General features: G+C 37.2%; 8 protein-coding genes across 12 annotated transcripts; 4 read left to right on the top strand and 4 right to left on the bottom strand.

Moving 5' to 3' along the window:
* Nucleotides 1-1199: 1199 nt before the first annotated feature.
* LOC110226136 lies at nucleotides 1200-2152 on the bottom strand. The gene is made up of 2 exons (XM_021016787.1): nucleotides 2143-2152; nucleotides 1200-2038 (listed from the first exon to the last, which is right to left on the bottom strand). The coding sequence occupies exons 1-2, from the start codon at nucleotides 2150-2152 to the stop codon at nucleotides 1401-1403; spliced, it is 648 nt and encodes a 215-aa protein (XP_020872446.1). The 3' UTR covers nucleotides 1200-1400.
* Nucleotides 2153-2358: 206 nt separating this feature from the next.
* On the bottom strand, nucleotides 2359-4634 carry LOC9303310. Of its 2 annotated transcripts, XM_021019755.1 has the most exons (8): nucleotides 4398-4628; nucleotides 4083-4302; nucleotides 3821-3978; nucleotides 3525-3733; nucleotides 3349-3441; nucleotides 3079-3240; nucleotides 2872-2981; nucleotides 2359-2753 (listed from the first exon to the last, which is right to left on the bottom strand). In XM_021019755.1, the coding sequence occupies exons 1-8, from the start codon at nucleotides 4474-4476 to the stop codon at nucleotides 2522-2524; spliced, it is 1263 nt and encodes a 420-aa protein (XP_020875414.1). In that variant the 5' UTR covers nucleotides 4477-4628; the 3' UTR covers nucleotides 2359-2521. The 2 variants fall into 2 exon arrangements, with proteins under 2 accessions (XP_020875414.1, XP_020875415.1); XM_021019756.1 differs by lacking the exon at nucleotides 2359-2753 and having other exon boundaries at nucleotides 2953-3008; nucleotides 3116-3240; nucleotides 4398-4634.
* A 3423-nt stretch (nucleotides 4635-8057) lies between these two features.
* On the top strand, nucleotides 8058-9972 carry LOC9305340 (V-type proton ATPase subunit c''1). Of its 2 annotated transcripts, XM_002867192.2 has the most exons (4): nucleotides 8065-8310; nucleotides 8407-8484; nucleotides 9277-9447; nucleotides 9538-9972. In XM_002867192.2, exons 1-4 carry the CDS (start codon nucleotides 8183-8185, stop codon nucleotides 9701-9703), a joined length of 543 nt encoding a protein of 180 aa, XP_002867238.1. In that variant the 5' UTR covers nucleotides 8065-8182; the 3' UTR covers nucleotides 9704-9972. The 2 variants fall into 2 exon arrangements, with proteins under 2 accessions (XP_020872662.1, XP_002867238.1); XM_021017003.1 differs by having other exon boundaries at nucleotides 8058-8310; nucleotides 9277-9972.
* Nucleotides 8491-9184, bottom strand: LOC110226661. The gene is given in 4 exon segments (XM_021019014.1): nucleotides 8491-8624; nucleotides 8720-8792; nucleotides 8794-8847; nucleotides 9107-9184. Coding segments are annotated over 4 exon segments (294 nt in total). The 3' UTR covers nucleotides 8491-8535.
* A 203-nt stretch (nucleotides 9973-10175) lies between the features above and the next one.
* Nucleotides 10176-13400, top strand: LOC9303311 (serine hydroxymethyltransferase 3, chloroplastic). Of its 2 annotated transcripts, none has more exons than XM_021017002.1 (12): nucleotides 10176-10307; nucleotides 10601-10832; nucleotides 10943-11138; nucleotides 11227-11401; nucleotides 11484-11601; nucleotides 11683-11795; nucleotides 11906-12028; nucleotides 12138-12242; nucleotides 12329-12415; nucleotides 12508-12615; nucleotides 12709-12781; nucleotides 13013-13400. In XM_021017002.1, exons 2-12 carry the CDS (start codon nucleotides 10616-10618, stop codon nucleotides 13285-13287), a joined length of 1590 nt encoding a protein of 529 aa, XP_020872661.1. In that variant the 5' UTR covers nucleotides 10176-10307; nucleotides 10601-10615; the 3' UTR covers nucleotides 13288-13400. The 2 variants fall into 2 exon arrangements, with proteins under 2 accessions (XP_020872661.1, XP_020872660.1); XM_021017001.1 differs by having other exon boundaries at nucleotides 10607-10832.
* Nucleotides 13401-13490: 90 nt separating this feature from the next.
* Nucleotides 13491-17471, top strand: LOC9305341 (probable boron transporter 7). 2 transcript variants are annotated; one of them, XM_021016999.1, is made up of 13 exons: nucleotides 13491-13828; nucleotides 14078-14221; nucleotides 14303-14385; nucleotides 14493-14685; nucleotides 14777-14915; nucleotides 15006-15171; nucleotides 15251-15417; nucleotides 15492-15665; nucleotides 15782-15877; nucleotides 15970-16086; nucleotides 16191-16516; nucleotides 16603-17035; nucleotides 17120-17471. In XM_021016999.1, exons 2-13 carry the CDS (start codon nucleotides 14118-14120, stop codon nucleotides 17147-17149), a joined length of 2028 nt encoding a protein of 675 aa, XP_020872658.1. In that variant the 5' UTR covers nucleotides 13491-13828; nucleotides 14078-14117; the 3' UTR covers nucleotides 17150-17471. The 2 variants fall into 2 exon arrangements, with proteins under 2 accessions (XP_020872658.1, XP_020872659.1); XM_021017000.1 differs by having other exon boundaries at nucleotides 15504-15665.
* Nucleotides 17472-17630: 159 nt separating this feature from the next.
* Nucleotides 17631-22080, bottom strand: LOC110226220 (probable potassium channel AKT5). The gene is made up of 12 exons (XM_021016998.1): nucleotides 21630-22080; nucleotides 20810-21175; nucleotides 20640-20697; nucleotides 20238-20555; nucleotides 19906-20151; nucleotides 19730-19828; nucleotides 19613-19645; nucleotides 19360-19545; nucleotides 19071-19265; nucleotides 18876-18951; nucleotides 18224-18790; nucleotides 17631-18041 (listed from the first exon to the last, which is right to left on the bottom strand). Exons 1-12 carry the CDS (start codon nucleotides 21848-21850, stop codon nucleotides 17779-17781), a joined length of 2628 nt encoding a protein of 875 aa, XP_020872657.1. The 5' UTR covers nucleotides 21851-22080; the 3' UTR covers nucleotides 17631-17778.
* Nucleotides 22081-23869: 1789 nt separating this feature from the next.
* LOC9303313 (early nodulin-like protein 1) lies at nucleotides 23870-24950 on the top strand. Its single transcript, XM_002867195.2, has 2 exons — nucleotides 23870-24169; nucleotides 24259-24950. Exons 1-2 carry the CDS (start codon nucleotides 23983-23985, stop codon nucleotides 24735-24737), a joined length of 666 nt encoding a protein of 221 aa, XP_002867241.1. The 5' UTR covers nucleotides 23870-23982; the 3' UTR covers nucleotides 24738-24950.
* The last annotated feature ends 520 nt before the right edge of the window (nucleotides 24951-25470 follow it).

Genomic DNA, 25470 nt, shown 5'->3' on the forward strand with positions numbered 1-25470 from the left:
TTAGAGAAGAATTTGACGTAGCCGGTGGCTTGATCCAAGCCTTCTTCGTCATGTTTTGTGACATCATCAAGCCAAAAGTAGGGAAGAAAGTACATCCTCTGGTCCTGGTTACGACAGCTATTACTCTGGTCCTGGTTACGATAGTCTTGAACTGTTACAAGACTCTGCTCCTTGAAGGTGTTGCCGTCAGAAGGGAGGAGCAGCCAGTGGTAGGTTAATGAAGGTAATATAAAATTAAGACACAGAAATTAACTTATTAGGAACATATTAATTCTTGTAAAAAAAACAAATAGCGACATACAGTATATTCTAGTAGTAGATATTTATCTGATTTGCAACGGTTATCAATTGTGATCCCTTAAGTAAAGGCATTAATATCAGGTTGTAATAGCATCTTTCATTAATTATCGGTTATTTTGTTTTCAAATTCTATTAGAAAGTTGGTTTATTTCTGGTTATCTTTGGTTATTGCATTCTGGTTTAGTTTCATTGTGTGTGTGTGTATATAAGCTTCACGAGTAATAGAAATCAAAATCTTATCCATTCAATCTTCTTCTTCGTCTTCTTTGGGCTCTCTCACAAGTAACATGTTTCCCCCAATTTCTCGTTCTAATTCCGGCTATCTTATACTGATTACTTTTTATGGGTTTCCCGAGAAAAATTCTGTCGAATTCAATAGAAAATTGTCACCATGTCGTGCTGTTTCTCTCCGGATTTTGACGTTACCGAGCTCCGGGAGCTCCCTAGGGTCCAATCCAATCTTCACCGACGAAATGCACCACCGGTATCACCGAGCCGGAAGATTTGCTCAGATTGTTAACCCAACAATTTCGAAACTTGTCTGTTTCAGTATTTTTACCTTTTTTTTTTTTTTTGACAGCGACAGAGGGACTTTCTTACGTTGCTTCCTATTTCCTCGGTAATTTATTGTGTGACAGCCAGAAATTTACTTCTTCCTTTTTTTTTTTCTTTCCCTTTCGAGTTTCCCACATTAACTTTTCTTTCCTTTTCAGAGATCAAAATCATTAAAAACTAGACTTGTAAACAATAAAGTTTTATGTAGAAAATGTAGTAAGAATATTTTATGACTATAACAGGTTGTGGTTGCTTAAGTTAAAGTGGGTTGTTGAGATTTGTGAGACTAATTTGGTTAACACCAATACACCCAAAATCTCAAAACAAGAACAAATACACCCAAATTCAGTGACACACCAATAAATAATGATCTTGTCGCGCAAGTGAAGCACTTAAGCAACCCAATAAATAAACGTAAAAAAAATAAAGATATCTGAAACATGTAATTATGTTTTGGAATTGGAACTAACTATAATTTTACGATATTAAAAACCAGAAGCAAAACACAAATCTACCGAGCACAAACAAACCTACTTTAAGATGACCTAAGGAAAGATGCTTTGGGTGACCAAGAGGCCACATATGAGAATCACAGCGTATAAGCTAAAATCCATAAGCAGTGCATCCATTATCTTCTTCATCATCATCACCGTCTCCAAAGCGTTGCCTACTTGGTCCACTATACCCTGCCCGCTCATTACTGTCCCTGAGGCTGTGGAAGAATCTCCACGGTGACTCAGCAGAAAACGTCCAAGTACAATTGTGGCATCGGTCAAGAGAAGCAAGAAAACTGGCCTGAAGCTTACTATGTTGCCTAGGGAAGAGAAACCAAGATGAGATAGTATCACAACAAGTGCAATCGCAAGAGCTGTGAACATCCGTGCGTGTTCTGAAGCATCGATGGCCGCTCCAATGTGCTTTGGTGTGATGGCGTTCACAAAACTAACCACAGGAATAAATGCTTGAGAAGCACGTAAATCTACCACTGATGGGTTTTGAGCACTTGATGTAGGAGACGGTTGTATTGTTGTGTCTCTAGGATCTGAAGCACAGGCTTCTGCCAATGTTTCAGAATACCTCTGAGGCTGAAGTGATTCTTCTCTGCTTTGATGGATGATACTCATACTATCCGCATTTTCAAGCATCACAGCATCAGAGATGTTTTCCTGGTGACTTGTGAAAGCTGCAATATCACAACCAGGATCATCAAAATCAGTAAGTTACCCCTGTCTTTCTCTAATTATGCTTATAAGAGATTGGAATCAACAACATATAAATGATGCTAACATTCTGACATGCATCAATATTCTTGTTCAGTATAACAAGTCAAACAAGCAAAAAACTCACATATGTAAAATAAGCAGATATTATCACATAAATCTGTAACCTCTGAGTAGGATAGTGAAAAGGTAAGCCTCAAGAAACGCCAAAGTAGACAAAAAAAAAGATAATTTGGTTATTGGAGTAGGACGCTGAATATTCAAAAGGAAATAAGATAGAAAATTCAGAATCACGAATAGTTGGCTTTTATACATCCACAATTTAGTCCATTACATAGACAATCATCATATACCGGATGGAACCACATGTTAGTCCAGGTTCCAATTAAGACCCTATGGAGTGTTTGCACCTAGCTATTAACAAATTAGTAAACTAATCTAGTATTTTAGTTAATTTTAATTATGCATGTATCGACATCTGAACTTTTGTTTTCACTTTTCTGGACTCTACCCCTCATGTAATAAACAAGTACTCCCTCCTCCCACCGTCCTTCTGTTTGAGGTTCAAAAGAAAAATTTCCCGTGTATTCACAGAACCTTCGCCAGTATTCACAGATAGATACTGGAACGATTTGCCCAGCAGCATCAAGAATTCCTTGCAGTAGATTCATCATAATCCTGCGTGAAAGAACTCATCAACTTGCCTTCAAATTCGTAATCAAGCTAACAAGAACAACAAATAGATTTCGGTTTCGTTGAATAAATCACGTAAAAGTGATTGGTTGCATGAACTCACTCGTGTACGCGTCCTAGGAAAGTCATCAATCTTGTGCTCTTCTTTAACATCGATGTCATAACAATTATAGATATCAGTGCTCCTCCACCAAGTAAATGATCCATGGAACTCTGGAACAACATGTTCTTTTCTTTTTTCTTTTTTTTGTAAAAAGATGACGTACGGTTATAAGCAAAAATGTAAGGAGACTGGAAAATCAGAAAGGACCTGAAATATCAAAACAGCAGCTGAAGTCCAGACTGACCAAGATACAAAGTTTGATGTGCTAACGTCAATTGAGCCATCTTTATCCAAAACAAATCTCTTGACAGTGAAAAGTCCCAAACTTAGTCCAACAAAATGTAGATGCAACCATAGACCAAGTGCCACCTGCAAAGCGAAAATGCGGATAAATTCTTTAAACTGAGCTTTTAACCTGATTCAAAGACCTGCATCTACAACAGAGGTAAAGTTCCGACACTATTAAAACATACGTACACTTTCAGGAATTCCTTCATCGAGTTCCATCAATATAAGCATACTGTGAAACAATTCAGGTACGTAGCGAAAACAGACACCGCCCAAACCAACCTGATCAAGAATGAAGGAAAATGTATTGTTACTGTAGGATAAAAAGTGGTCGGAGGAGTAAGAGAAAGGACAAAAAACACAACCACCACAGATGAATAGAGGAACAATGCTGAAGAACCCAGTCCAGTTGGTAGGCGCTTCAGTCCCTGAAAGAGGAGAACCAACACACCAAGGATAGAACCAACAGTCAACACACAAGTGTAGTAAAATGCTACTGATCTGCTCAGTGAATTAGCAGAACTCAGCAAAAGGGTGCCAAGGATTAAGAATACTATGCGAATCATAAACCATTCTGCAAAAGCAGGAAACAGAATTAGGAAGTGAAACCAATGGACAAAACCGTTTGATAGTGTAATTAAATTAGACAGCCAAAATTCACCTTCTACGGTAGACACTTTCATAGTGACCTTGGATGAGCTAGATATTCTGACATCAAGGATTTTGTGGTCGAATAGTGACATTGTCTGAAACCATGAACCATTAGAGACTTTCTCCCATTGATCATCAGGGCACATCCCAATTCCAAGAGAAAGATCCCTTAAAAAGATATCAAGGAAACATTAATGATATTGGAAGAGCTATACGATCATCTATGATATTGGAACTTAGTGACTCTGTTTTGAACTCTGTAATAGAATCACCTGTGGAAGCAAACGTGTGTAGTACTTGTGTTTCCACCGGTTAACACGTGAACCATAAGCTTGAGTGAATGTGCATACTTGTCTACATGTTTAAACCTTGGAAATCCATGGACACGTATCCTCTCACAGAGAGTATTTAAGTCTTGCTTCAGTCTAGAAGAACCATTAACCTTAACCACTAAACTAGGAGTGACTAGAAGCTCTTTGGTTTCTCCCACAACTGTTCATAGCCATAAGTTTCAAGAAATCAACCACGACAACAGATGCAAAAACAAGAATTCAATTCACCCGAAACCGAACATGAGAAAAACTTACCCAACAGTTCCTCAGATGAAACGAGAGACGACAAAGCAAAGACAATTCCTATAACGCGGAGAAGAAGAAGATCACCCATCGATCAATCACTATGATTTCTAGGGTTTCAAGAAAATGGAAAGACTTCTGAGTGAAAGAAAAGCGAAATGGAATAAACAGAAGAATAAAGTTGATCAACTCTCGGCATGACAAATGTCAACGGGACCAATAGATGCCCATTTCATTTATGGCCCATTTATATGTATATTAACTTCATTGGTTCATGTATTGGAGTCTAGTTCATTTGAAATATCCATACCAAAATCTTATGTTATTGAAATCATTTTATCAAAAGCATGCTTGTGTCATTGGTTTTATGATTTCAAAATATTCTTTTAAGTCAACTGTTATTTAATATTAAAGATTGACATTATGTTTTTATTGCACAGTAAATGGGTTTATAAAATAATGATAATTAGGCTCTTCAATCCCTTCTCCGTCTTTATTTCTGTAATTGAACTAAACAAGACTAGGAAGTCATGTATTCTTTGTCAAATATATAGGCTTTGTGGCCTTTGTAATTGTTATCTATCGTCTATTGTGATGGCAGATTAAGCGGAATAATCAGAGAGCTATATAATAACATAAACAATTTGGTACTAACAAAAAAAAAACATAATGATCTACCCCTTGTTTGAAAAATCGCTAGGCGCTAGTCGGGCGCTCGGCATGGGCCTAGCGATTAATCGAAAAATCGGATTAAAATCGGGGATTAGTTTTAGGGTTATTTTAATATTTTTAAAACATATTAATCTAATATTATTTTCAAAATTGCAGTAAACACATAAAAATGTATTTTTGAGACAAATTTTATGATTTTTATTACAAATTTATGATTTTTATTAAAATTTGAACATAAATTATTGTAAAACATTACAAACTCCCAATTCAAATGATTGAATAACAAAAATAAAAAGTTTTTTTATACTAGCAATCTAAAAATAATCGGGGTATGTAAGATTAGGCGGGGAATAATCGGATTAGGCGGGAAGTAATCGGATTAGGCGGAGAGTAATCGGGTGACTGATTTTTTTAAGGGATTAGTCATTAATCGAGGCGGATAGGGTGGGCCTAGCGATTAAGCGGGGAGTAATCGGGTCTAGGCGGAGATTTTTAGAACAGGGGATCTACCAAATCACATAGATGTCACACACCGGATTTGCGCTCTGATTTCTTAAAAAAGTTCGACAAATGAACCACTAAACTCAAAATTTTGGCTTCCATGCATGCATATTAAGATTTTTTATTATTATTATTATGGAAACTACAATACGGTGTGATAAATTCTATAATCATTTGGATCTAACATTTATTTAAGTATTAAAACTAAAAATTTCTAAAATTTCATAATATCTGATGCAGATCCATGTTAACCAAAAAATAAGTTGATGCATCAAATTAAAATCTTCTCGTAAGCGATGGTGATTGCTGTTGTAAAAAAAAAAGAGATGAATGCAAGAGGAGTTTTTCAGATCACCATGAATCAAGACTAATTCGACAAGACATCATACAATGCTCAATCTCGCATCTTGTTGATTCTTGACCTAAGAACATTAAACAAAAGCTTATTGGTTTCAAGTGAAAAGTCGGCAAACTATTCCAAGCTATTAACACCAGCAAAACAAAAATGAGGAAAATTTCTTTAAATGAGATTTATGAGGTCAAAAAAAAAAAAAAGATTTATGAGGTCATATCAGGTGCAAAGTATGGAGTAATTAAAGATTCGTTAAATTAGTTATGGGAAAACAATTAAAAGTGATGAAAGATATTTAAGGGTATAAGAAAATAATTAAAAGTACAATTATAATCATCGATCAGAATTTTCCGATTTTTCTCCGACTCGTTGGAAAGGTGCATAAGGAGTGCCATGCATGTGGTTCTACCCTAAATGTATAGATTCATCTTGCGAATGTTAGCTTATTCCATTTTCATTGTGAGATATTATTAAATTAAGAATGGAACACGAACACTCAAAACTTGAAATGTAAAATTGTCCTTTAACAAGAAAAAAAAATAATAACTAAAAAATGTAAATCCTCGTTGGATTGTCTTTCCTGAACCTAAAAATGTGCTTTGGGTTAATGGTATGGAGCAATAGCGGATCCAGAATTATTTTTTACCCAGGTCAAACATAGCTAAAAAAACAAATTTGTCAAGCCAAATGTATTTTTCTCTCATAACAATAAGTAAAATATTGAAATTTAGGGAGGTCACATAACCCTCGTTTCTTGCACGTAGGTCCGCCAGTGGTATGGAGTATGGACTCTGTTTTTTTTTTTTTGTTAATCACTGAGGTTTTAACGAATTCTTAATTTCAGAAACTGTTGCATTAACTATTTTTAGTTGACTACTTAAGGTGAACATAATATTAATGGGTTTGGTTAAGATTTTAGATTAATGATGATGGATAGGTTTCGTCTTCGATCTGACTTTTCCTCTTATTTCTCAACTTTTTAGTATTTTATATTATGCACCTAATTAGCTGCGCATGCATGCGTTTAAGATTTAAGTACTTGATACTGGAGAAAAACACTTTTAACTATTTCATAAACCTTTTAGAGTCATCGCCAAAAGGGTCGGTTATAAAAAACTAGTATTTTTATTTTTTTTAAACTAGTAATTAAAATGAAATTTTAATCACAATGCTACAAAAGAAAAAATATCCATAACTTCTTTTGCTTTTCCGTACTATGACAAAGCTAATTAAGGTGCACTCATCATTATTCATGCTCAAAATAATTTAGAGTTTGAAATTTTATGTAAGGAAAGATTCAAAAATCAAATGGCTTATTCAATTTTTACTTGTTAAAATAATTGAATTTGTGAAGAATACACCTACACAGTTTGTTTTTATAAAGAGTACCTAACAATAAAGAGTATATTTTTCTTTTATTTTTTCCATTTTTGTTGCATTTAAGAGTATTTAATTCAAGATAATTGTAATGTTTGTTTACTAGTCACTACCCGTTCAAACGAATAGTAGATTGGGGAATATGAAAGATCGATAAACATGTTTATTGATTTTATTAAAATAGTGACTTACACATGGAAAATGGGTAAATAGATGTAAATTTATATGCAACTTTTAAATATATTTGATATTTTATGACCATTTGTATTCTGCAGTTTTTTATATTATTGATTGAATTTTCTTAAATTAAATATTAAATGATAGTTTTTATTTATTTTTATTTTTCTTAAAGTATAAACTTTTAACTAAAACATTCTATAATATGAAATAAAGGGAGTAATATTATAATTTGATTATGTGGTCGGTTTATAAATACATAATAGTATATAAAAAATTAATAAAAAGTATAGATTGGTGATTAAAAAGAAAAGGTAGCTACGAGATTTGCATATTATGTTTTTTTTTTTCCTTTAGAGATATTTCAAATTTAATTTCACTGTTTTCTTAAATTTGATTTCACTTTTTTTACTGATCAAATGATTAGCATACACCCTCAAAATTAAGAAAAAGCCACTAAACCCTAAAATTTAAGATTTTTTTTTGACGAATGTGGTTTAATATTAGGAGGCCAAAACTAACGAAACGTAGTCGTTTTGGTTTCAATATTAGTACTCACGCGAATTCAGCAGCGCGTGATTGTCAATTCCTAAATATCTTCAGATCACAGCCCTGAAAATTTCTCTTCCCGACAGAGAGAGAGAAGCAGATCGTATCATCATCACGAGACGGCCATCACAATAACAGAGAAGGAGAGAGAGAGAGAGAGAGAGAGAGGATGTCTGGTGTGGTTGCTCTTGGTCATGCGAGCTCGTGGGGCGCAGCGCTGGTAAGGATCTCGCCGTATACTTTCTCCGCAATCGGAATCGCCATCTCGATCGGCGTCTCAGTCCTCGGTGCCGCCTGGTAAATCCAATCTTCTTCTTCTTCGTCCCCGCAGATTAAAGCATTGACTTTTTTGATTTGTGAAGCATCATCTTTTTTTGGTTTGTCTTATTAAAGGGGAATTTACATTACGGGAAGTAGTTTGATCGGTGCGGCTATAGAAGCTCCTCGTATCACTTCCAAGAATCTCATCAGGTTCGTTAAAAGTTCAAGCTTTTTTAATTCTAGTTTTGTTCATTTGGTTGATCAATTGGTGGCCATTTTAGGGAACTGTGTAGATTCGATGTCTTGTTCTGAATAGCAATGAGAATCCATCGCTGAGTAGCTTAATTCATATTCGTTCCTGGATATTTCGATGCCACATCTCTGCAAGATGAATAAGTTGTTGACCTGGGATTCAGGATGTAGAAATTTAGAATCTCAAGGTCTCTTCTGGTTGGTAGGGCTAGTAATTTTGGTGTGTGGCTTTGGGGATTCAAGCAATGGATGCTATGATAAATAAGTGCTCTTTTGTCTTTCCACGTATTTCAGCAGAAACATATATACCAATCGAGATATCTAAATGTCAAATGAGGGGATATACATTTAAAGTCTGTGTTAACCTAATTTGTGATGCCTCCGTGCTTGGACTCTACTGGGTAGAATAACTAAACCACTCAACATGCCATTACCGTTAGTTATACCTCATGGGTCTACTGGGTAGAATTAAGGAATGCTTAACAAGGAGTAGCTGTGTATGAAATTTGTTGTTACAGAGCTACAGACTTGGAGTTAGATGCTCTGCAACATCAATGTCAACAGTGTCATTACCACACACCATTACTGAACCATATTGAGCATTTGGCTGTGTAGAGCAGTACTTAGAAATGCTTAAGCAGGAGTAGTTGTTTTGCATTCTAATTTTTTGTTAACAGAGCTTTAAGGCTCAAGATTAGATGCAAAAGGTATGCAATGACAAGCATTTCTTGTTCTCTTAAACTATCCCAGTGTCATCTTTTGCGAAGCTGTAGCTATATATGGTGTTATTGTTGCAATCATACTGCAAACAAAGTTGGAGAGTGTCCCATCTTCAAAGATGTATGACGCTGAGTCTCTTAGAGCTGGATATGCAATCTTCGCATCTGGAATCATAGTTGGATTCGCCAACCTTGTATGCGGGTCTGTATCTTCCCTTTTCTCCTTCCTTACAGTTTTGGTTTTTGGATTACATTGTCAGATATGCAACGGAGGTCTACATTTCCCTTGTAGGTTATGTGTAGGAATCATTGGAAGCAGTTGTGCATTGTCTGATGCTCAAAACTCGACACTCTTTGTAAAGATTCTTGTGATTGAGATCTTCGGGAGTGCTCTCGGGTTGTTTGGAGTTATTGTGGGAATCATTATGTCTGCACAAGCGACATGGCCAACGAAATAGATATATCCGGTCTGTATATGTTGTGGTCTACTTGCAAATCTGGAAAAAACACATGGCTTCTTGAATATCTTCATTGTTATATGGATACTGATGTCTAGAAGAAAATCATGTGCGAAAACTGAGAACCACTTTTGGATTTTTAATTTTTTGTATTTGTTTAAAACTTTGGAACAAGTCACTTTGGAGAACATCTTCATGTTTGTATTCATTCTCTTTGGTTTCTCTTATAATCAAAGACAAGAGTTTGTATATGATTTGTTTTTGGTTCATAACTGAAATTGAAATTGTCATTTTATCAATCTGTTTCTTCTATATAGTTGTGCAACCTGTTTGGGTACACTGCACACAAACATACCAACTAAACCAATAAAAAAAATTCAATCTATACAACAAATTGCATACTAAGCAGGACCGGTTTATCCTACACCAAACATTGAACTAGACGACGTCGTTTCAAGTATGATATTTCGGTGGCTGTCCCGTTTCTGGAACCTGGAGCTTTTTGTTGTGTGTTGTGTGTCCCGTAAAACCCTAAACATAGTCACTTTATCGTCTCTCCTCCACCAAATCCTTCAATCTCCGTCTTCCTTCTTCTACCTTTCCGGTGAGTGTTACTCTGTTTTCGTTTCCTCGCATGTCTTTTACTGGGTTTTTAGTTTCCGGACGATTTTTCTTTCAAAATCCGTTTTTGAATGCGAATTCACTCTGCTGTGTCTAATATTTGGTAATTTGAGGTATGGTTTCGATTTTCGATAGTTAGGAGCTGATAATATGCGCCACTGCTTTCTCTGTCTCGGATTTTACACGACGTCGGTGTCTGATTTTCTTCAATTTGTTTAGATATCTAGCTGAGTAAAATTACTGGTCTCTCTGTTTATTGCGTTCATGTGACATTTGGAGTAGAGAGAAAGAATGCAAGCTTGTTGTGGTGGTACTTCGATGGCTTCTCTTCAGCAACCTGGACGGGTTCAAGGATCTGTCTTTCCCCCACTAATGCCTCCAGTGACCAAATTTTCTCAGCAATTGAAGTTCAATTTTTCAAAACCTTTCCGTTCTTCTTTTCTGGAAAGAAACTTGGTCTTTGAAAGGAGAGCATCTTCAGTCTCGCTACCTAATGTCGAGATGAGCAGTAAGAGAGTTTAATTTTCATTTCCTTGATTATGTTGATAATGTGAAAGACATTGTTACTTATTCCATGCGTGGTTTTGATTTCTTCACTTTGTAATGACTGATATTTAGGCAATGAGATCGCTTTTGCGGACTATGGTCTTGGTGAAGTTGATCCAGAGGTCCGAACGATCATCACAAAGGAGAAAGATAGACAATTCAGGAGCTTGGAGCTTATTGCGTCTGAGAATTTCACGTCTCGAGCAGTTATGGAGGCGGTTGGATCATGCCTTACCAACAAGTATTCTGAGGGACTGCCTGGTAAAAGGTAATGAAGTATGTAAGATTGATTTTTGTGGCGCACTTTTGTCTCATCAGCTAGATTTCATAGTTTTTCTCTTGTCCATGTCTCACAGATATTATGGTGGCAATGAGTACATCGATCAGTTGGAGACACTTTGCCAAAACCGGGCTTTAGCAGCCTTCCGCTTAGATTCTACGAAATGGGGGGTTAATGTTCAGCCGTTATCTGGTTCACCTGCAAACTTTGCTGTCTACACTGCGATACTTAGCCCTCATGATCGGATCATGGTTAAGATCTGTTGCACTTTTCACCTCATCTTTTCTTGTGTGCTTGAGATATTGAATATAATGGCTTGTTTTATATATTTAGGGTTTGGATTTACCTCACGGTGGTCATCTGTCGCATGGGTTCATGACTGCTAAAAGGCGTGTATCTGGAACTTCAATATACTTTGAGTCCATGCCTTATCGACTTGATGAATCAACAGGTGGTGCATTTCTTATGAAAAGTGTCTCTGCAACTACTTTTGTATGAGGCTATTTCCTGATGTCTGAAAATAATTGAACAGGCATTGTTGACTACGATATGCTAGAGAAAACTGCTACACTCTTCAGACCAAAGCTTATTATCGCAGGAGCTAGTGCGTACAGCCGAGATTTTGACTATCCTCGCTTGAGGAAGGTAGAAACACAACCTGATCCTTGAAAATACCTTTCATGTTTTCTGTCTACCTTTGGCTTTCAATATAATCTGATATTCATTTTCCTCACAATTTGTTTGAATTTCTGAAGATCGCAGACTCAATTGGTGCTTTTCTGATGATGGATATGGCTCATATCAGCGGGCTTGTGGCTGCTTCTGTGGTAGCTGACCCTTTTGAGTATTGTGATATTGTTACAACAACAACTCACAAGGTATGTCTGTTCTGAAATCTGAAACAGAATTTCCATTTGTATTTAGACAAAAAAAGCGTTTCCAAATGAACCCATTGTCTGATAGTAGTAATACACTTTTTCTTACTAGTCTTTGAGAGGTCCGAGAGGTGGCATGATCTTCTTCAGGAAGGATCCAATTAATGGGGTTGATCTTGAATCTGCCGTAAACAATGCTGTCTTCCCTGGTTTGCAGGTTGAGATATTCACCATTGCTTCTAGCTCTCTTAGATAATTCTTCTTCCAACGTGATTAAAATTTGTCTGTGTTGTATATTTGTAGGGTGGCCCTCATAACCACACAATTGGAGGATTAGCAGTCTGCTTGAAACACGCACAATCACTGGAATTCAAGGCTTACCAGAAAAGAGTACCCACCCTTTTACTTGATCATTAAGTTCTTCTGCACCGGGTAAAGTTAGTAAATTTTACTTTAACAACAATCTTTTGCTGCTTGGTTAGGTTGTGTCCAACTGTAGAGCTCTAGCTAACCGATTGGTTGAACTCGGGTTTAAGCTGGTTTCTGGTGGCAGCGATAACCACTTGGTTCTCGTTGATCTTAGACCCATGGTAAGTTAACAAATTGTGTAAGTTTTCAATTGATTTTTTTCTCAAACCACTTATCATAATGCGGTATCAATCTGACATTTTTGTTGTGGTTAGGGCATGGATGGTGCTCGGGTTGAGAAAATCTTAGACATGGCATCTATTACTCTTAACAAGAACTCTGTCCCTGGTGAGTTTCCTACTTTATTCTCGGTTTTCTTTTCCAATTTGAAAAAGTCAATTCCGAGAGAAGCCTTTTTAGTCTTTTACGATACAGAAATGAAGTCGATAAGCAGAAGTTGTAGAACACAACTGTTAAAGAAATGCTTGATTGTTATAGCAAAAATCAATTGATATGTGTGTTTGATTTCCCTAAGAGTAGTGAAATTGAGAGAGTGTTGTATGTGTAATGGTGAAACAGGGGATAAAAGTGCGTTGGTTCCAGGAGGAATAAGGATAGGGTCGCCTGCGATGACGACAAGAGGACTGTCAGAGAAAGACTTTGTAGCAGTCGCTGACTTCATCAAGGAAGGTGTGGAGATAACAATGGAAGCCAAGAAAGCTACGCCGGGTTCAAAGCTGCAAGATTTCACCAAGTTCGTGACTTCTCCTGACTTTCCATTAATAGAGAAAGTGAAGAGTCTCAAGGAAAGAGTGGAATCCTTCACCTCTCATTTTCCCATTCCTGGCGTTTAAACTATGCTTTTCATTTTAGGGTTTTTTCTTGCTTGTGTCCCAAGTTTAATGCCACATTTGAATCGACATAAAATCCAAAAAAAAACTATTTTAAAGAAATAAATTTATTATTATCGTTTGTGGAAGAAAGATTGTTATTTATTCTCGAGAAAAAAAGGAAAAATGTAACTTTGAAATTAGTATATAATCAAATTGATGTGAAAGGAAAAATAAAAAAATAAAATTTTTGAAAAATTGTGTTTTAGCGTGGAGAGCAAATATATCGCGGGATGTGGCGAATATATCTCACCCAATCTCTGTGTCTCTCTCTTTCATGCGTTTTTTTGTTGCCCTCTCGAAAAATATTTGATCTCTCACCTCTGCATCCTCAGGCGCAGACTCTCGAGAGATCCAAATTCAACGATAACAGATTTTTTTTTTTATCTGCTTTTTTTTTTTCTTCTCCCTCCCCCACCGGAATATATCTCACCGGAATCGGATCTCTCACGTTGGTCGAGTTTTCTATTACGGCGGCGGCCATCGCTTTCTTCTTCTCCTCCAGGTGCGATCTTAGTTTCGTCCTTCAGATTTTGGTGCATGTGATTGATTTCAGTTGGTGTTTTCTCGTTTGTTTGATAAGAAAACAAACGATGATTTTAGGAAAGAAACGTTTTGTTTAATCAGACATTGCCATGCGTTTTTATAAACTGTTTGGTTGATTTGGAAACTCAAGTTTTTTGAGAAAGTTTGGCTTTGATTTAGAGAATCATTTGTTGATTTGAAGTTTTGTTGCATGCATGAATCCACACAGGCCTTCATTGGTATTGCTGATTCCCTGAAGGTCGGCAGCTATGGAGGGAGTTAAATTCCCATTTGGTGGGATTATTAACGATTTCAACGGAAGAAGAAAGTGTTACAAACAAGACTGGCTTGCTGCCTTCAATTCTGGTGTTAGGTATCATCATGTCTCCTTGCTTATTTCATCAACTTGGCATTTCAATGCAAACTACTTATGCTATGTAACTATGGATTTCAGGATACTGGCTCCAACTCTGTATATTTTCATTGCCTCTGCACTACCTGTGATTGCTTTCGGCGAGCAGTTAAGCAGAGAGACAGGTGAGAGAGCTACCGCAAAAGTATATGAATTAGAGTTGTGTTTCTTGCAGAGAAACTTGTCTGATGGGTTTATCTCTCTCTCTCTCTCTCTCTCTCTCTTGCTTTAGATCGCAGTCTTGGCATAGCGGAATCATTAGCTTCCACAGCTATTTGTGGAATTATTCATTCAATTTTTGGTGGACAACCTCTCTTGATAGTAGGGGTTGCAGAACCCACTATCATTATGTATACATATCTTCACAGCTTCAGCAAAGGCAGACCTGAATTGGGTCAGAAACTCTACTTAGCTTGGGCTGGATGGTATGTGCATTTCTTATTTTCCTTTCTCTTGTTTTTGTTAATTCCTCTTTTCATTGACATTGAAACTCTTTGTTTTTTATTTTTGTAACAGGGTCTGTGTCTGGACAGCAATTTTGCTTATGCTTCTTGCTATGCTAAACGCATGCAACATCATTTCTAGGTTTACAAGAATTGCAGGAGAGCTCTTTGGAATGCTGATCACTGTTCTTTTTATCCAAGAGGCTGTTAAGGTTCTGATGGGTAATTCCATGGTTTTTAGTCATACAAAAGTCTTTTAAACATAAAAATAACTTAAGAGGTGTTATGTTTTCCTAATGCAGGGACTTATAGGCGAGTTTCTTGTCCCAAAATCTGACGATCCAAGTTTGGAAGCGTATCAGTTCCAGTGGCGGTATACCAATGGTCTGCTTGCCGTCATATTCTCATTCGGTCTTCTTTACACTGCTCTGAAAAGCAGGAGGGCAAGATCATGGAAATATGGCTTTAGTATGTGAACTTTTTGCCTTGGCTTTATAGATTAATACTTGACAAGATCATTGAACAATAACTAGCTTCTCTTTTGCAGGGTGGATAAGAGGTTTTATTGGGGATTATGGAACTCTCCTCATGCTTGTGTTGTGGAGCGCATTTTCATACACAGTCCCTAGAAACCTTCCTGAAGGAGTTCCAAGGAGGCTGGAGTTGCCACTTCCTTGGTCATCCGAGTCCTTGTATCATTGGACAGTCGTCAAGGTACTAGTACTACCTACCTTGTGATTTGTGAATATGACAGTTTACAACAGAGAACTTTTGGTCTAACATTTCAGGATATGGCAAAGGTCCCGCCTCTTTACATCCTTGCTGCATTTATACCAGCAATCATGATCGCTGGCCTATACTTCTTTGACCACTGTGTATCTGCACAAATGGCTCAGCAGAAGGAGTTTAATCTCAAAAATCCGTCGGCTTATCACTATGATATCTTTATCTTAGGAATCATGGTATGGTTATGATGATGGCTTACAACTTCTGTATTCTTTAGCACTGCTTCATTTGTTTTAGTTTTAAATAAATGAATGAATAAAACAAATACTAATTTATTTCTAAATTATTGTAGACATTAATCTGTGGCCTTCTTGGACTTCCTCCTTCGAATGGGGTCATTCCACAATCCCCTATGCACACAAAGAGTCTTGCAGTTCTTAAGAAGCAGGTTAGAAAAAAGCAGAACACTCCGATTGAATCCAGTTTTCCCTTAATTTTGACTTGGTTTGAAATCTGAAACGTTGAGTATATCAATTGCAGCTAATGCGAAAGAAAATGGTCCAGAAAGCAAAAGAATGCATGAGGGAAAAAGCAAGCAACTCAGAGATCTATGGGAGGATGCAAGATGTGTTTATAGAGATGGAAACATCCCCTAAGGCACCTAACCATATCTGTCTCATTAATTCACTCCCTCTCTTTTTTTTTTTTTTAGTTACCAAGAAGTTAATTTCTCATTAATCTTATCATATGAATATTGTCAGGCTACTTCAGTGGTGAAGGAGTTGGAGAACTTGAAAGAAGCAGTGATGAAAGCAGACGATGGAGGTGGAGAAACAAAGGGGAAGAAATTCGATCCAGAGGTACATATCGAAGACCATTTGCCGGTTAGAGTAAACGAGCAGAGAGTGAGCAATCTATTGCAATCAATCCTTGTTGGATTGTTGATACTAGCTGTACCAGTTCTCAGAATGATACCAACTTCAGTTCTATGGGGTTACTTCACTTACATGGCTGTTGATAGTCTCCCTGGGAATCAGTTCTGGGAAAGACTTCAGTTACTTTTCATCACTCCTGGTCGTCGATTCAAGTACTGAAACTCTTCTTATTCATCATAACCTCTGTTAAAACTTTTATAAAATTTCTGATTTGTCTTTGTTTTGTGTGTGTGAACAGAGTTCTTGAAGGTTTACATGCATCATTTGTGGAGATAGTACCATACAAGTCTATTGTTATGTTTACACTCTTCCAGCTTCTATATTTTCTGATATGCTATGGAGTGACATGGATACCTGTAGGAGGAATATTGTTCCCATTGCCATTCTTCATCCTCATTGCGTTAAGACAATACATCCTCCCGAGGCTTTTTGATCCATCTCATCTCCAAGTTTTAGATTCTTCAGAGTATGAAGAGATGGTTGGTGCACCACAACGAAACTCCAGCTTCGGTTTCAATGGGGAATTAAGAGAGGCGCATAATATTCCACTGAGTGTTGTTGAGAACAGTGAAGACGAGTTTTATGATGCAGAGATTCTGGATGAGATTACTACAAGCAGAGGTGAACTCAAGCATAGAACTTTAAGTGTCAAAGAAGACAGATCCCAGATGGTAAAAATATATAACCATTCTTGAAATCGATCTTTCAAAAATGGACACTCCTAAGTCTTTTACATATTTTTTACTTTATCTCAGGTATATCCAGAAAACAGTGGACACTCCTAAGTCTTGTTTGAAAAAGAAAAAAAAAACAGACCTTGTGAAGATCTTTGCTTCGTAGAAACGGCAAATTAAAAGGGTAAGAAGAAGTAAGCAGAGAAAGGATGGGGGAAGAGAGGATACAAACAACTACAAACTTGCTGATTGTTTCTTCTATGAAACATTTTTTTGGTTTCCTCACTTTTTGTTATATTTTGATGAATCTGTTTGCTCTCTACCTTTTTTTACTACTACACAACAACAACAACAATGAGAAAAGAAGAAGTATAGATCACTAGACAATTCTCTCATTTCTGCCTTTAGGGCTAAAAGAGGAAGCTTTTTGTTACTTCATTTTGTTTGTTAGAAATAAAAGCAGGACGATTGAAAACTCTAGTGCGAAAAGGAGATAATTCAAATTTCACTGCCATATCGAGTCATGATTGAGAATCATTTATAATCCTTGGCTTAGGTTTTTGATTTGCACGTTTATGCTAGATGTTAATGATAGTTCAAGTAACAAACTGTCTTCTTCTGCAAGTAATCGCTTTCATGATTTTCCTCCCACAAAAACTGTTGACAGAGATGTACTGTCGATTATAATGACTATAACATATAAAATCCCTTCAAATCTACATATTGAATTTGCGATTTCTTCAAGAAACCTTGAGAAGAAGGAGAAAATCGCCATCTCTTATAATCCTGATGTCGTCGATTTCAGCTCCTTCTCTGCTCAGAATCTTTGTGGCTACGAATCCCAGCTTCTTCTCACCAATTTCAATTAACTCTTCAAGAGAATCCGGTAGCTTTACTACTTTACCGGAGGAGGAAGCCTCACCACTGATGGTCACTCTCGCCGGATAAACAACACCAACTCCTTCACTTATTGCAGTTCTGGTGGATGCTCCTCCTTCTTCACCTGAATAAATTGAAAGATTGAATTCATTATTTAACCATAATCTTTGTTAATAGTAAACGCAAACGCCAAAAACATATGGACGAAAAAACTTTGTTTGCATTTACACTTTACGAAAGTATTTCATGAAAAGCTGAAAGAATCGCAACTTAAGTCAAGGATGGAGAGAGCAAGAGGCGTTTTACCACTGTTAGCTGCTGACATGATACCAAACAGTGAGTTCTTGAAATTACTGAGCTTCCGTCTCTGAGAAACGGCTCGGGCCAGAGGCGGCATTGCTTCCCTTGAATGGTGGTGAGTCATTACAGGCTCGCTGGAATGCTTCATCAATGGTTTAATCTCTGGTGTGACAGAAACAGATATCGATTTCCTCTCCACTGGTCTCTGATTATGAAACAAAACCTTAATATCTTCATGTCCTTGATGCTCAGCAAGAGTACGAGCCGTCCAACCATAAACATCTGGCTTGTCCATATCAGCTCCTTGCTCTAACAAGAATTGTACAATCTCCATGTTTCCTTCTGAGACTGCTCTGTGCAGAGCTGTGGTTCCGTTGACATCTGAGAGTGAGATATCTCCGCCGTATTTTAGAATGTCTTTGAGCGCATCTAAGTTGTTTTGTTCAACGGCTAAGCACGAGAAATATCCTACTGTGTCAAAGCTTAGCGTTGCACCATTTTCCGATAAGAGTTTAGCAATTTCTTCATGTCTCCCAATGATTGCTTCCCATAATGGTAAATTACCTTCTGAATCTGCAAAATTATATAAACAATTATATAACTAGACGATCACCAGATTAAAAATGCAAAATGGACTCAAAACCTTGTTATATTTTACCTCTAATGTTAGGATCTGCTCCATGCTCGAGAAGTAATACAACGCAATATTGACTTCCTTTTGATGCTGCTATATGCTGAGATAAATAATAAACACACACATAAAAAAAATACATATAGAGTGAGGATTTTGATTTTTTTCTTGGAGTGAAAAATGATGCGATAGTTTGTTTGTACAGAGGCTTTCAGGGCTTACCAACGCGGTTCGACCGTTCTTATCGGTTTCGTTAGGGTTTGAGCCTCGTTTCAGCAACTGATGCAGCAGTAAATCGTCTCCTCTGGCTGCTGCAAAACATAAGCTGAGAGGTAAATCCATTTTCCCCTGAGCCAACATGACTTCTGTCTCAGCCAAAATGCCTTTCATCACTGGATCTTCTGAGTCTTTCAGATGCTGCATTAGACCATAACATATCCCAGATGAGACAAAATACTAAACCCGCTAAATGTTGTAGTCGCTATTTATAAGGAAATAGCTTCGGACTAACCTGAAGAAGATTATTCATGATTATTGCTCCATCACCAACGTTTGCCTGAACAAGATTTAAGAATGCTGTACGGTTCAGACGAAGCAATTGACTTAATCGCTTGGTACGAACTGTGAACAACTGTGGCCTATAACATAGAACCCCAACTTCACCAAAAACATGACCTATCTGTGCTTCACCAACTACCTGCAATGAATACACAAATCACAACTTAAAAACCGTTACAAAATAGGAATAACAATGCGGATTTTACCTGATCCACTCCATTCACACGTGCAATGATGTCCTGTCATATAGTAGAAATGTCAACTAATGTGAAAAAAACTAGGAGAAGTAGAATTGTTTAGCTGCTGTAACCAAAACAACTTACAACAGCTCCTGTGACCATTATGTAAAAGTCTGACGGTGCTTCATTCCGCAATATCACATCTTCTTTGGGAGGAAAATACTCGGCCTTCATCTCAGAGACCTACATAATATCAGAACTCAGAAGGTTAACTGTGTGTTTTCATCAAGAGTGAATATCTTTGCCAATGAAAAACATACCAATTGGAAAAGAAGATCATTGGATATTCCATGGAATAAGTAGGTCTTGTCAACAACTTCGTAGAACAGATAATGCGATATGCTGGAACGAATAGCCTTGGGGAGGGAATCAATAATTTCTTGCTGCTGTAGGCCTTCTGAATCGGTTCTGTACCTCAAAGACAGATGAGCTACCATCTGTTCTTGCAAGCCCACTGGAAGATTGTTCCTCTGAGCAAACGCTGAGGCAGCTTGGATGGTATCTCTCTGAAATAACAAAAATGAACAAGATAAATCAAAACAAAATAAAACTACTCTAGCAGGAGGATTAGATAATAGTTAGTTCAACTTACAAAGTTTATGGTGCGACTGGTCACATGAACCACCAAATTGGTCATATTACCAATTATATAAGCTAGTAATCCAAGATTAAAGATCATGTAGAAGAGAATGAAGGCCCTCTCTTCTGCATTATTACCATGCATATCACCATAACCCGTTGTTGAGAAGGTTGTTATGGACCAATACATTGCTGTAACATACCGGATAAGCAAAGATTTCTGCTTCCAGTTTTCCTCCGCAAGTGCCATAAATGTCTGTGAAGGTTCTGGATAATGTGCAGCAATAGAATAGCAGAAGCAGGCGCCACAATGAACCACAAAGAGAGCAACCTACAATGCGACCATCAATGTGTTAAAGTGACAACCAAAAAATATAGTTGCTTAACATAAGATCGTGTACAGATAGTTACTAACGAGGAGAAGCTTCGTGCATCGAATCCAGAAGTAGTTGTATTTTCGATCTTTCTCCAATCTGAAAAGTTCAATACAGGGAAACTAAGAAATACAGAAATTTTCAAGTAACCGCATTCCAGAAATTGGTAGACATATATAATAATGGATAATGATACACATTCAAATCTCACCTGGCAAAACATTTACTGACCCTGCGCAGACGCCATAAACGCAGCATACTGAAAATTCCATAACCCTGAATAGTGTTATGCAATAAGCTGGCAAAAAGTTCATAAGGAACTGTAGATACCACATCAAAAATCAGCCAGGTCGAGGTGTATCTCCAAGCTATTCTCTTGGGATCATCGACTAGGAGATAAGTTGCCTTGTCCAAGAAGGCAACAAAGAATGTCAGAACAATATCGACAGCGAAGAACGCATTCACCACGTTATCAAGAATACTGAGAGGTGCTCTTGGTGTTTGAAGGAAGCCGAACTCAAAAGGCGAAGCCCACGCTGTGTAAAGCACCAAAATCACAAGAAACCAATCCCAAGCTCTGTAAAAAAATTCAACATTATATATGCAACGCATCATCAGTGATACTATCATAGACATAATTACATACAATGTAACTGATGTAGTTAGTGATAATGTAACTGATCTATGAGGAGAAATAACACAAAAAAACTCTTTGCAGAATTTACACTAAAGTACTTTAATGCATAAGCAAACCCTACACAGATTCAATTGAAAAGCTAAAGTAAGAGATCACGGCATTAGTGTGTCTTCAACACAGGCATTACATCGAACAGTTTAGAGTCATCGAAATTTCGAAACAGTTTTGGAGAGAATCGATATCATTATTAACTTCAATGGAGTATAAATTATAAATCTCTCGAGAAATCTCAGAAGAAGAGAAGCTAAAACAGTTCCACCCCACGACATGCATCAACGACACAACAAATCTCAATTTATGTAGCAAAACCAAAACAGAGAATCAGTTAGCGAACCTGTAGCGAGGATCGAAGGGAGAGACGATGAAGCAGCGGAGCTTAATGTGACGGCTAGAGCGAGCGGTGGCTCCGACACCGAGCGGCGGAAGAAGACCTTTGCTAAAGCTGTAATGACTCATTGTCCCTTCTCTCGATATATGCTCCGCCTCCCTAATCACTCCACCGTCGTGCTTCTCCGGCCAAAACCACACCATCTTCTTCTTCTTATCCACACCCATAGCGATCGATGATTTTGAAAGTGAGAAAAGCCGTTCACGTTCCGTTGTCGAAGTAGTGGTGCGTGTGATTTATTGTTGTTGAGAGAAGAAGCGTGCACACATGGCTTGGTCTCCTCCCGAGAATTCGTTCGTTTGCTCTCTCTAAACTTGGTGTGACCTTCTGGTTTTATGTATTTTTACGCTTTTGTCCTTTCTGCAACTAATTTCCCTCCTTATAATCTTATTCGCCACATAATAAAATGGCACAATTCAATTCTCGTAGATTTCTTACTATAAAAAAATAAAATTCGTTTGACGAAAACTCTAAACGCATCGAGTAAAAAAAATATCTATAGGGGTAATATAGTATATTTGACGCGTCATTATGTTTTGGTCAACATTTAATTGTAAAGTTTATATTTTCATATGAAGAAATTTCCCTAAATTATTGGGTTTGTTTCCAAAATACCATAAACTGTTAAGTTTCAAAACTATCTTGAAATTTTGGTTTAAGAAGGATTACTAATTTTTTTGAACAAATCATTAACGGAAATAATCCTTTAAAAAAACAAAGAATCTCTTGTAAAGATTCCTTGCTAAACCTGAAATAAATGTTATTATTACAATTCAACATTTTGGTGGTAGATATGTATATTCGAATTCAGAAAAGTAAATGTTATTGGAAGAAAAAAAGTAAATATAATAAGGAAATTTTCTTATGTAAGTCTGTCTTTAACATGTAAGACGTATTCGAATTTCGGGAAGTTATGAATATAATTGTCGATCAATTCTATTGACAGTCAAGTGTACGAGATGAATTTCTTCTTCCAATAATTACTAGAATAGCTCAGTCAAACAATTTTTGGCTAGTATAACATTTTTGGATATCGGAATCTACAAATAAAAATATTTACAATCACGATCCTATAAGCTTTTCGTTTATTACATACACACGATGTTTGTCCTGTGTCTTGCATAAATTTAAGAGATTTTTAACCAATCTACCCTCGAATCGTGTTTTGATTTTACGTAATGCCATTTAAAAAAAGTCGTTTCCGAAACAGGTCATCTTCCGATTTCGTGGCACATGGAAAATACGACGCTGCCCTCATGGACAAGAGGTAACTGGGACGGAGTACGAAGAAGAAAACAATGGACAAGAAAAAGAAGATGAAAACGATGAGGTTGGAAAAGCTGATGATGTAGAGGGGGAAGAAAGATCGGGTGATGGATAAGATGATGAAACATCAGGGGGGGAATGCAATGAAACGGATGGAGATGACGGGACGAGATCGAAGCGAAGGAAAGAGATTTTGCAGAAAACGCTGAGTACGTTCTGCCAGCGAAGGAAGCTATGGACATTAACACATAAAAAATCAGTCAATTGTCCATCGAGAATGAAGAAAAAGATGTAGACAAATCTGAATCTGTGATGGCGGTGGACAACAGTAAAGAACTAGAACAACATAAGTCCACCGAACCTGCTGACGGTACAGATGTCAACACTTAAACAAAGGACGAAGGAGGAGAGGAAACTCAATCTTTCTGAACCTGCTGACGATTAAGCGAGGGCATTTCTGTCTTTCTAAGTCCCGAAAATGGCGTTTCCAACGATGGTTTTTTTTTAATGTCAATTCCGAAAATTAAAACTCAAAAGGGGGTATTATTATCAAAATTCCCTAAATTTAACTTTTTGGTGACTATTAAATATTTGAGTTGTAACTTTCATAATACCTCGGAGTTTAGAAAAACACTTCAAATTTTGTAGTCTTTGATATAATAGTAATCCACAAAATAGAACAATACGTTATAAAAGTTTGAACTTTTAAAATTAAAGATGAATTTTAAAGTACTTGATGAGTAGTTTAAAGATCTGACTAAAAATATTTTTGTAGATAGCCGTTAAGTCTACTGCATGTCGAAACGTGTAACAAAAGAAAGAGATGAGCAAGAAAGAAACGCTTCTACTTAATTGGCATTTTCTCTAGATATCGATGCACAGCCAAACGCTTCACCCAACGGCTATAAATCTCTTGTCTACTTTCACCATAGATACACATACAAGCAAGCGCCCAAAACACACACAAAATTAACGAGTTAAGCTATAAGAGAGTTGAAAGTTGGGGTTAATTAAAGTTTTGGCTCGGATATCGATGGTTATGATCAAAATGTTTGATGTTTACTTGATGATTGTGATGTTGATGAGTTTGGGGTTTACTATGGGGTTATCAAATGGGCACAAGTTTGATGTTGGTGGGAGAGATGGTTGGGTCCTTACTCCTTCCGAGGATTATTCTCATTGGTCTCACAGAAACCGGTTTCAGGTCAACGACACTCTTTGTAAGTCTCTCTCTTCTCTTCTATTTGGACTCAGTTAATGTGTCATTATGTCACTGATGCATGATTATATCAATTGTTGATTTTGCCAGATTTTAAGTACGTGAAGGGAAAAGATTCAGTGTTGAATGTGAGTGAAAAAGAGTACAAGACATGCAACACGACTCACCCTTTGGCTTCCCTCTCAGGCGGTGACTCTCTCTTCCTACTTAGCCGCTCAGGCCCCTTCTTCTTCGTCAGCGGCAACTCCGGAAACTGTCTCAAAGGTCAAAAGCTAGCCGTAACGGTCATGTCTACGGGACACCACAGCCACACTCCTCGTCATCCCTCTCCTTCCCCGTCTCCCTCAGCATCTCCGGTCCATCAGGCTTTGTCATCACCAGCGCCCACTCCGGTCCATCAGGCTTTGTCATTGCCAGCGCCTACTCCGGGAGTGGATCCCTCTGATTCAGAAGTTCTTGCTCCAGCTCCAGGGTCCGTGGCAGCGGTTCGCAATTTGGCCGGTTCCGTTGATCCGGGGGTGGTTTCCCTAGGCTTGGTTCATGTGATTATGATAAGTTCCATGATTTAGAGTTTATGGATTAGTTGTCTCTGGCCATATAATTTGTGAGAGTATCAGCTTCTCCACAAATGAGTTTTAATATTAATGTACCTTTTATTATGTTTGTTAATTAGTCCTTGTTTGTGTTCAGTTATGAACTTATGATCATGGTAATGCGAACTTGTAGTATTCACATAGCTCATGCAAAACTTCTCTCCATCTAATTAAATCTTGGGTTGATAATGATATTCGTTGAAAAGCATGTACTTTTCTATATTCTCCATTTATGATCTGGCCCATTTCAATAAATTTTGCTTTTGTATATGTGAAAAATGAATTAATTTCTAGTGATTTAGATATGACCAAAATTTTTATACAAAAAAAAAAAATGATCGATCAACTCTAAAATAACTAGTCGAAAAATAATGTAACGTGTAAACGACGTTGTCGTTCCTATAATAATTGTGGACAGGGCAAATATCCCATATACAGCTCTGTTTTTGAAGTAATTCGTGACTAGATTCTTACTGCTCTGCCGAAATAGGGTGATACTTGCACCTCTATTCAATTTTATATATTACACTACATAGTAACAGATTAATTTATTTCATAAACTTTGTGTAGAACTTCATAGGTGTCAAGGATCAGTGGATCACCCTGATCAACTTTAGGCTAAAATTTAATATTGAGCCAAACAGAAATACGTGTACTAATATGATGATTGTTGGCGTTTGCATTGATCCATTACATGAATATCTGGCCA

Source organism: Arabidopsis lyrata (genome assembly GCF_000004255.2).
Source record: "Arabidopsis lyrata subsp. lyrata unplaced genomic scaffold ARALYscaffold_7, whole genome shotgun sequence".
NCBI lineage: Eukaryota > Viridiplantae > Streptophyta > Magnoliopsida > Brassicales > Brassicaceae > Arabidopsis > Arabidopsis lyrata.

Coding starts and splice junctions, on each gene's coding strand:
- LOC9303310 (XM_021019755.1), bottom strand. CDS start 4,476: ATGGGTGATCTTCTTCTTCTCCGCGTTATAGGAATTGTCTTTGCTTTG. Junction 4,303..4,397: donor TTCATCTGAGGAACTGTTGG/GTAAGTTTTTCT, acceptor GGCTATGAACAG/TTGTGGGAGAAACCAAAGAG. Junction 3,442..3,524: donor TCCTCTATTCATCTGTGGTG/GTTGTGTTTTTT, acceptor ATTCTTGATCAG/GTTGGTTTGGGCGGTGTCTG.
- LOC9305340 (XM_021017003.1), top strand. CDS start 8,183: ATGTCTGGTGTGGTTGCTCTTGGTCATGCGAGCTCGTGGGGCGCAGCG. Junction 8,311..8,406: donor TCAGTCCTCGGTGCCGCCTG/GTAAATCCAATC, acceptor GTCTTATTAAAG/GGGAATTTACATTACGGGAA. Junction 8,485..9,276: donor ACTTCCAAGAATCTCATCAG/GTTCGTTAAAAG, acceptor AAACTATCCCAG/TGTCATCTTTTGCGAAGCTG.
- LOC9303311 (XM_021017002.1), top strand. CDS start 10,616: ATGCAAGCTTGTTGTGGTGGTACTTCGATGGCTTCTCTTCAGCAACCT. Junction 11,796..11,905: donor ACTATCCTCGCTTGAGGAAG/GTAGAAACACAA, acceptor GAATTTCTGAAG/ATCGCAGACTCAATTGGTGC. Junction 12,029..12,137: donor TTACAACAACAACTCACAAG/GTATGTCTGTTC, acceptor TTTTCTTACTAG/TCTTTGAGAGGTCCGAGAGG.
- LOC9305341 (XM_021016999.1), top strand. CDS start 14,118: ATGGAGGGAGTTAAATTCCCATTTGGTGGGATTATTAACGATTTCAAC. Junction 14,916..15,005: donor TTATCCAAGAGGCTGTTAAG/GTTCTGATGGGT, acceptor TTCCTAATGCAG/GGACTTATAGGCGAGTTTCT. Junction 15,878..15,969: donor TTGCAGTTCTTAAGAAGCAG/GTTAGAAAAAAG, acceptor TATCAATTGCAG/CTAATGCGAAAGAAAATGGT.
- LOC110226220 (XM_021016998.1), bottom strand. CDS start 21,850: ATGGGTGTGGATAAGAAGAAGAAGATGGTGTGGTTTTGGCCGGAGAAG. Junction 20,698..20,809: donor GTCAGTAAATGTTTTGCCAG/GTGAGATTTGAA, acceptor TGAACTTTTCAG/ATTGGAGAAAGATCGAAAAT. Junction 19,266..19,359: donor TCATGAATAATCTTCTTCAG/GTTAGTCCGAAG, acceptor GGTCTAATGCAG/CATCTGAAAGACTCAGAAGA.
- LOC9303313 (XM_002867195.2), top strand. CDS start 23,983: ATGGTTATGATCAAAATGTTTGATGTTTACTTGATGATTGTGATGTTG. Junction 24,170..24,258: donor TCAGGTCAACGACACTCTTT/GTAAGTCTCTCT, acceptor TGATTTTGCCAG/ATTTTAAGTACGTGAAGGGA.